Here is a 9,856-nt window from a genome sequence, read left to right on the forward strand (position 1 = left end):
TGTGTCTAATCTTTATCACTTTCAAAATATGAGTTTACAAATTCAAAGAAGAAATAAACACCACTCACTTGGGGTTATAAAATCAAACCCCATAAGTTGCTCGAGCCGACAAACTCAAAATCTTATCAATTTAGCCAAAAACGTCATCAAAATCAATTAAAATGCTGCTTTACTATGAATAGATTAAATTAAGCATTTTTATCTAACAAAATAACTCTTACACACCAAGAAAAGCTCACCCATAGCATGACATTGATTGTTGCCCACCATGCCCAGTTTACGTGTCGAATTTGGTTGCGCCACAAATCTCTCGATTCAAATAAGCTTACTTTCAAAAGAAAGCTCTTTTGAAGTACTAGAAGATCTTAAATTTCATCAACTTAAAAGACAGCTAAAAATCATCGCCAAGCACATCAATTCGTAACTAGGTAGAAACGTGCTCAAAACTTTGAAAATTCATTCCGATCAAATCGTAACTCAAAATCGACTCTATAGAGTCCAATGGCTTCACAATACCCTAAAGGCTCAATACTCTAAAAAACCCCAAACTTTAACTTCAGTCTAAATTCTACTCGAAACATTTTTCATCTAAAAAAAATAGGGTTAATACCACGAAAAACTCTAAACTGGTACACTTGTGACACATTTACCCCAAACTATTTTTTTGACCATAAAAAACCCCAAACTGGTACACCCGTGACAATTTTACCTCGAACATACCACAAAAAACCCTAAACTGGTACACATGTGACAATTTTACCCCAACTAATTTTTAATATTATTTTTTTATTTTTTTGAATTTTTTCTTTTTTCTTTTCTGTTCTTTTTTTTTTTTCTTCACTTCAACCTCTGGTCGGTCGCCGGTCCGGCGACCGGCTAGAGGCGGAAGCCGGCGAGGGCTGCCCTCGGCAGCCGCTGGCGAGGGCCGCCCTCGCTCGACTCGGCAAGGGCGACCCTCGTTGGATCTGGCGTCGGGCCGCCCTCGCCCAACTCAGGCGAGGGCCGTCCTCGCCCGCCCAGGCGAGGGCTACCTCGCCCGAAGCTAGCGAGGGCAGCCCTCGCCCTCGCCCTTGCCTGGGCGGGCGAGGACAGCCCTCGCCCGACGCCGGCGAGGACAGCCCTCGCCCGACGCAGGCGAGGGTCGCCCTTGCCAGATCCGGCAAGGGCAGCCGGGCGAGGATCACCCTTGCCCTGGGTGGGCGAGGACAGCCCTTGCCCGACGCCGGCGAGGGCGGCCCTCGCCCGACGCAGACTAGGGCAGCCCTCGCCCGATACCGGCAAGGGTCGCCCTCGCCGGATCTGGCGAGGACGGCCTTCGCCCGACGCCGGCGAGGGCGGCCCTGGCTGGCTTCCGTCTCTGGCCGGTCGCCGGATCGGCGACCGGCTAGAGGTTGAAGATAAAGAAAAAAAAAATAAAAGGAAAAAAATAAAATAAATAAAAAATAAAAAGTAATATTAAAATTTTAATTCAGGGTAAAATTGTCACATATGTACCAGTTTGGGGTTTTTTGTGGTAAGTTCAGGGTAAAATTGTCACAGATGTACCAGTTTGGGATTTTTGATGGTCAAAAAAATAGTTCGGGGTAAAATTGTCACAGGTGTACCAGTTTGGGTTTTTTATGGTCAAAAAAATAGTTTGGGGTAAATGTGTCACAAGTGTACCAGTTTAGGGTTTTTTGTGGTATTAACCCAAAAAAATACTTTCAACTTTCACTTAATTTCCAAATCTACCTTGACGTTAACCCTTCGTCCAATGTGTTTTGATGTGGCATTTCCACATCAGGGATAAATCCATCTCAGCATTTCCAAATCTCAGCTGACATGGATTTAAGCGTCGTTTATATTAACTATTCATCATCTTCCACCTCTCATATCTTCTTCTTCTTTTTTTTCCCTTTTGCACATATTGTTCATTTTCTTTTTCAGCAAGCTGACATGGATTTAAGCACCGTTTATATTAACTATTCATCATCTTCAACTTCTCACGTATTCTTTTTTTTTTTTTTCCTTTTGTGCCTATTGTTCATTTCCTTTTTCAACAAGCTGACATGGATTTAAGCACCGCTTGTATTAACTATTCATCATATTCAACCTCTCATATCTTCTTCTTTTTTTTTTTTTCCCTTTTGCGCCTATTGTTCTTTTCCTCTTTTTTTTCTCTGTTTCTTTTTCCGGAAATGAAAGGAAATCTTCACTAGCAAAGTTGAAGGGGCAAGGACGAGAGAAATCTTTACGAGCGAGACTTGCGACCTACTATCTTCACAAGAAAAGGTCGAGATGTCATGGACGACAACCTCAAACGAGGTTGTCCATGGCTTCCAAGACCTCGGATCGAGATGGTGGGGTTTAGAAACCTTAAATCTACGGTCGAGCTGCCATGGACGACAACCTCGGATAGTGGTCATGGGAGCTCGGCAACGACGAATCCCATGGAGAGTTACAAAAAGAATGTGAAGCGAAGCATTTAAAACAAAATCAGAGAGGAAAAAATTAGCACAAAATGGAACTAATTTGCTTCTCTTGGTCAAAGGTAGCTCCTGAATTAGCTCCTTAAGGTTGCAAGAAACCCCTGAAATGCCCCAAAAAAAAAAGGAAACAAATGAGGGATCTTGTGTTAAAGACGAAGAGCGAACTTCATCTTGGGGCGTTGAAAGTACGAAGATGAAGACCATGAACGAATTTGATCTTGAAGTTCAGTTCACTTCAATTTTTGTTATACAGCTTGAAGGAGTCTCGAAGATGATGAATCTTGGGTCGAAGACAATGAACAGTTGAGCTATGGAGAGGTGGAAGGTTAGCATCGAGGTAGAATTATAACTTGAATGAAAATTGAGGGGTTTTTATTTTAACGAAAAAAGATTATGGTAGAATTGGGGTTGAAGCTAAAATTTGTGATTTTTAAGGTTTTGAGCTACACTCTAAACTATCATTCTCATATAATTTCGCAGCTTAATAAGCTTTAAATAAGTCCAAAAAACTGATAGCTACAAATATTCAAATTTATGACTTAACTCCGAGAATTCCTCTGATTAAATGAACAAAATGTTTGATTCATTTCCGGGTACTGTGCAAATTTTTAATCCAACCTATCGGAATGGTTGAGACAAATGCGTGCGAATTTTCCTTTACTCTCTCTCTTTCCTGTATTGTTTCTGTTTTATCGTTCCCTTTCTTTTTTTTCTTTTTAGGTGGTTAGGGCAAATAATGGGCCGAGGCTTTAAACTTTGGTTGAAGCCTAGTTACTACCACCTAAGTAGCACCGATACCGATACCGATATCGACACCGACATGCGACATAACACATCGACATATCATTTCTAAAAAAATAGAGAATTTCGATACGTTATGATACGTTGTATTTTAAATTTATATTTTTATGTATACATGATAAATTATCGTGTTTAAATTTGATTCAAATTCATAAATAAATAATAAAAAAAGCCTTGAATGAATTTATACTGAAATTATTAATCCACCATTTATTAATAAAAAAAAAGTCAAGCTAATAAATAAGACTAGAAATCTTGGAAAAAGAGAAAACAGGGGGTATAGTGGTGAAAATTAAGAGTTATTAATGATCCATCACTTCACAGATAGGCCATCCCTATTTCAACCTTCCTTCTCTCACCTAACCATAATTTGAATTTACTTCTTTTTCTATATCAAAAAATTAAAAAAACAAAGCATAAAACGGGAGTAGCGAGAGGAGGAACGCTCAAGCTGATCAAGGAGAAGGTCAAGGGCGCTGTCCTTGGTGCCGGAGAAGCGGGAGGCGGAGGAGATGACGACGAGCATGGGTATTGTCCTTGGCTTCGGAAAAGCGGGAGGCGAAGGAGTTGACGGCGTGGGGGACGTCCACCTTGAGAGTGTAGCCTCTCATCTTGAACTTTCTCTGCACCTCTTCTTCATCACCACGCTTATCTCTCTCTCTCTCTCTATGACGAGTTGACTCGTGTGCTGGCAGCATGTCCGGCATGTTGACCACGTGTTGCATGTCCGACACGTGTTGATTGCATGTCGGAGTGTGTTCAAGCATGTCAAACACCGACTCGACAGGCCTCGGAAAGTGTCGGTTCTACTTAGACTATCGCAATCCTCCATATCACCACCTCATAGCCTTGATACTTCACAATGGTTTATAGCTTTTCCACATATAGTCGCCGCCTTGGAACCCCTGGTAGTATAGGTGTCAAAAATCGAACCAAAACTGAAATCAAATCGAACAAAAAATTTGTACATTTTTTGTTCGGATGATAACTAAAGGAATTTCATTAGTGTGATGGTTTGGCTCAGATATTATCAAATTTTAATTTCTTTTTTTTTTTCCCTATGCGCTGACACACTCTCTCTCTTCACTACTGCTCTCCTCGGACTCCCTTCCCTCTCTCCCATTTCCTTTTTCTGCTTTCTTCTCTCTCTTCCTCTAACTTCACACTATCGCGTTCTTCTTTCCTCTTCCTCACTTCCTCTCTCTTTCCCTTTTGTGTTTTATTCTCTCTCTTCCTCTTCCCTCCCTAGTAGAAAAAGATGGAAAATGGTCAGTAGTACCGGAACAAGGATTGATTGTCATAAGCTCCCATAATTGGATTTCAATCACCCCTAGATCCACCACCTCTCCCCTCCTTCCGCCTCTCCCCCACATGGCTCACCGCCACCACGTGCCGCCACCCCCGACCCCTTGTTGCTGCAGCAACTACTACTCCCACTCCAGCACACCCCGCCACGCACCGCCTCAGCCACTGTTAGACCCGCTCGTCGACGCCCTCATTTTGCGCCTCCTCCAACCTCCTCCTCCTCCTTCTCAAAAACCCCACAAGCCATTTTCGCGGACCCACCAAGAAACAAGCTTCAGTCAATCCCATCACCACCACCCGCAACAGCAGGTCCAGCATCACCCAGATTCCATCTCGTCTCTCTTCGATCCAATCGAAGCTGTTCATGATGGTCATGGCCTTTCTTGAGATGCCAATGTTTGGGTGGACTTGCTTCAGCACCTTGAAGATGTAGATCTTGTACATCACGACGCTCCTCTTCGCCACACTTCTTCTTGTCGCTAGCCCCCTCCTTCGGGAGCTTCTTATCAGCCACCACCGCCTCCTCGTACTCGGGGAAGCTCGCAGCTGCAACGAGGGGGCGACGGCGAGTTCGGTGACAATGTGGTCTTGTTGCTAGGTGAGGAAGGGAGGGTGCAAAGGGAAGAAGCGCCAAAAAAAAAAAAAAAAAGGAAAATCGAAAACCGATTCGATTTGAATCAAACCGCATTTTTTGTTTGGATCATATTTGGTTCGTGTCGCATTTTGGCTCGGAGCAAGAACACATCCAAATTGTTCGATTTGGTTCGGTTTGAATTTTCTAGAAATCCGAACCAAACTAAACCATTGATATTCCTACCCAGTAGTGTGCAGTGGTCAAGTAACCTTGATTATTGCCATCGAATGCAATTTTCATTCCCCGAACGGTCGCCACTATCACCAATGTGGAAAACATATTTCATATGATGGTCATATAGCCGAAGTAGATTAATTGTTCAATCACATTGCCCGCGCAATATGCATCACAATTAGCTCTTATGTTTGAATTTTGAAACTCTCCTTTTTTATAAACCGATCTCTCCACATGATATTAGCGGTGAGTGGTTCCATCTATAATTTGAAACTTACTGGTTGAAACAGGTTCCCTAATTTTTAAATCCTTGAACTTACCATGCATGCCTAGGAACCTAAAACTTACCCTGACACAGGTTTCGGGGTTTACCCACGTTTCACTAGTTTTGTTAATTGAATGATTTCAGTAAATCATCATTTCTAATTACCACCATTTGCTATAATCCACTCATCACAACTCATTTTTATACACACAAATAATATAAAAAATTAACAAAGTAAAAGTCTTAGTCATTGATATCGTCGGGAATAAAAACTCATACTAGTAGTTTCAGATTACAGACTCATCATTAGATGCCATGGAATGCTGCATGATCGTGCGAAAACATTAAACAAGAAAAACATAAAGACTTGTTCCTCTACCTGGAATTTGATCATTGAAATAGATTACTTAATTTTTTGAACCCGAAACCTACCCTGTATGTCCTAAAACCTGAAATCGGACCGGTGAGAACTGGTCTGGTTCTTGAATTTTTGGTTCTACCTTGATATCATGCTCACCCCTACATGATACAATAACCACCGTATATTTTCTCCATAGATAAGGAAGCTTTTCAGGTTCCGTATATTGATTTGCTACACACGTCCAAGGCCATTGGCAGGCCTGAGGTTCACCATGGTCATGTATTCGGTCTTGGGCCTTGTGATCCTTTGGTTGCTTTTAGTGGGCCTTTTCGGCCTTGTGGTCTTATGGCAACTTTTTTAACCTAGATAAACAAAATCTCTTTTGAGATCCATGGATGTTTATTCTTGTCGATGGTTTAATTATGAATCCGAGGGCGAAGAATCTTGAAGCAGATGTCCACATTAGAAAGAGGGACAGAAATGTGAATAGGCGGATCTAAAATCGACCCCATTTACAAAATTCGAGTATGTAAAAGAGTAATACTAGGTGCAAAGAAGGTTATTTACAGAAATTGAATTATTAGGTGATCCGACAGAAGTTGAATATGGTCTTGTTAAATGATTAAAAAAAAATGAATATGAGCCTTGTTTTTATTATCCAATTCATCTCGTCATATCATTTATCTAGTGAACTAGTTTTTCATGAACTTCTTGCTTCTTAGTATATATAACATTTACTCAAAATTCATTAAAGAATTCAAACCACATCATGAATCTATATCAGCAACGAGTTGGACACCTCCCAAGGCTCACAAAATAAAAAGCTTGACCTAAGTACTTATTTGTCTGTATGGTTCTATGAAGAGAGCACATGTTTATGTGCAGTGTCATCCCAACTGATCTCCCCTTCTCACTCTTTTAATTATAAAAAAGAATGTCATCCTAAAAAAATATCCACGACAAGTTCAAGAAACGCCATTGCTAGCGATGAAACTCCTTGAAAACTTTTGTGCTTGCTCCAGGTTGATTATGGCTCCAACGACTCAATAGGTGGAAGAAACAGACATTCCAAGGGATTGTCATAGAACTAACATTCTTGAGGATTGGAAAATCTGATCATCTGTTTACGAAGAATCTAGGAGAGAACGACAAAACAAGGTACGATGGAAAGAAAAACGATGAGAGAAGAAAGAACGAGAAGAAAAAGTGCAAGAGAGAGAGGAAAAAGACAGCTTTAATCAAAATAAAAAGTGAAGGGAAATTCAAATTCCTCTCTTACAATCCCTCCACATCGACACTTAGCCACTACACAAAGAACCTCGAATGATCTTTTAGGCGTGACAAACCTGAGTGGGAGCATTATCATGATGTACATGATCCTCCCCATTTTCTCTCTCAACTTCAACATCATCTCTCTATCTTCTTAGTACTCTCTCTCTCTCTCTCCCATTTTTTTTTTTGGTAAAGATCTCTCTCTCCCATTTTTATCCCTCGCTAACTACATAACCCATCACCCAATAACGTTATTACCCATCTCGAGTCCCATGAACATAATTTAATCAATCCATAACAACCCCCCCCAATTGTTCTAAAACCCTAGTCATTCCCCCTTCCCTCTCTCATAATTACTCCTTTTTACCCCTCTCAAACTCTCTACCTTCTAACCGGAGAACTTTGCCAGCGCTTCTCACTTACGGCGGGTCGTCGTGAACGTTTGGAAGACGATGGTCCCGGCGGCAGGGAATTCGTCGGCCGAGCAACTCCGGCATTTGAGCCCGACAAGCTCTAGGGCCTTGGCCACCCTTCTCCACACGTCGTGGCTAGCGCAAGTAGTAGCCACCGACACTGTCCCAGGTCGGAAGACCTGCGCCACCTTCTTCAGAACCCTAGAAATTTCATGCGGGTCATCGTAGATCGACCCGACGCATTCATAGCTCGCATAGCTGAACCCGTCCTCAGGGGTCACGTGTATTGTCGAGTAACGGTCGCCGTCGATTCCGTTCATGGAGTACCCGCATGGATCGAACCCGAAATCACAAATGAGAGCCCTCGGATTGATGTCTCCGATCCCAGTGAGCCCTGTCATCTCCCTCCCGACAGAGTCCCCAGAGTACTTCTCATCATCCCCTGCCCCTCTACGGAAGAACTTACGAGCCGAAGCCCGGTCGAGCTCGGTCATGCACACCTCAATGGTGTAGAGGGCATCATTATGATCTTCCCCTAGCTCATGATGATGAGATGAGTCATCATCATCATCACCATCACAAGCAGTGAAGACATGCCACGAATGAGAGGACACATTGGAGGGCATGACACAGGCCTTTCTAAAGCAAAGCCTGCTCGGCAAATTCTCCTCCAAGAAGATGACTTCCTCTTCGAAGCTTGTGTGAGGGAAAGGCTGGGCTTTGGGGAAGATAAAGCTACCTCTGGTGTACCTACACATGCGCACCGTGAGGCCGAGGCGATCGCTGGCCAGGTGGACCAACGGACGGACGGCTTTCAGCAGCTGGGTGGTCCCACATGTCTTGATGATGATCTTGGTCGGGTAGACGAAGAGGCTCGACTCCGACAGAACGTAGGCGTCAAAGTGGCGATTGGCCACGGCCGAGACCACCGTGCACTGCACCGCGTGGAGTACTTCCTCCAAGCACTCGAAGTCCAGATTTCTGAGACCCATCGAGCCCGTGAATAAAGGGTCGTCGCCGAAGAAGTGGAGCTCTATGCGCTTCTCAAAGCCCTCAAAACCAGAAGCAGCCATTTTAGCACAGAAGAAAGAATATAAAAAAGTTTGAGGCAAGATGGTCTGTTTTTCTGGGAAGTTAAGGTAAGGTTTGAGAGAGAGAGAGAGAGAGAGAGAGAGAGAGAGAGAGAGAAAGAGAGAGAGAAAGTAATAGTGTGAAATGTGAAAGGTTTGGAAGTGAGAGAGAAGTGGGAGGTGGACAGTTTTTATAGGTGGAGGAAGAGAGAGAGAGAGAGAGAGAGAGAGAGAGAGTAAGTGGGTTAGGGGAAGTGAAGGAATGGGGGGCATGCGGGTGAAGCAACCAAGAACAATGATTGCAGGCATTATGGAACGAATACGATGGTGTCTAAATTTTCTGGTTTTTTGTTTCTTATTTCTTCTCGTGAAGTCTTGATTCTTCGGACAAGAACAGAGGAACGAAATTTTTGGCCACGCGGATTTTCTTGTTCCCCCATTGCCAAATGCAAACCTATTCATGAGTAAAGCTTGTCCGAGATTGAGTCACATGATTTGTTCTCAAGTAAGCTGTAACTGATATTTTTGTTTTCATGGTCACTTTAACAAATCTTTAATCTTAGCAAATCTCTAATCTGCATATCTAAATTTATGCAAATTTTGGTAATAAATATATCATCGAATGTACAAGAAATAAGGGATTAAGCGTATTGAGTCTCCAGTTGATGTACAATAAATAATAGAATCATGCATATTTTATTAAGAAATGTTGAAAATAATTTTTATGGCAGGATTCTGAAAGAGTTCGACAATCAGTGATACCTATTTCATATTTGACTCATATTCGACAAGTATTGATGGTAAATAATCAAATATTGTATTGGGCTCGTATTTGACAAAAAAATTCATTAAACTCGTATATGATGAATGATATTATTAAAAGATCATCATCAAGACATGTAGATACAGTTCATCCTAATATGAGAGAAGAATATGATGATCGATGTAGTATTTTCCAATTTGCGATTTATACTTCGATACTGTTGACACCAAAAAATGATCATTATAATCAATAAAGTGACAGATTTAGTCAACAATAGCAGAGTTTGGTGAATGAAAGTCATCAATGATTAGAATAGTAGAAAACTTGAAG

General features: G+C 42.1%; 1 protein-coding gene across 1 annotated transcript; it reads right to left on the minus strand.

Moving 5' to 3' along the window:
- Nucleotides 1–7,602: 7,602 nt before the first annotated feature.
- LOC130136210 (S-adenosylmethionine decarboxylase proenzyme 4-like) lies at nt 7,603–8,904 on the minus strand. Its single transcript, XM_056306372.1, has one exon. It carries the CDS (start codon nt 8,764–8,766, stop codon nt 7,696–7,698), a length of 1,071 nt encoding a protein of 356 aa, XP_056162347.1. The 5' UTR covers nt 8,767–8,904; the 3' UTR covers nt 7,603–7,695.
- Between the last annotated feature and the right edge of the window lie 952 nt (nt 8,905–9,856).

The sequence above is a fragment of the Syzygium oleosum genome, unplaced genomic scaffold, assembly GCF_021117445.2.
Source record: "Syzygium oleosum isolate NSW1041296 unplaced genomic scaffold, Sole_v2.1 Sole_v2.43, whole genome shotgun sequence".
In the NCBI taxonomy this organism is placed as follows: Eukaryota; Viridiplantae; Streptophyta; class Magnoliopsida; order Myrtales; family Myrtaceae; genus Syzygium; species Syzygium oleosum.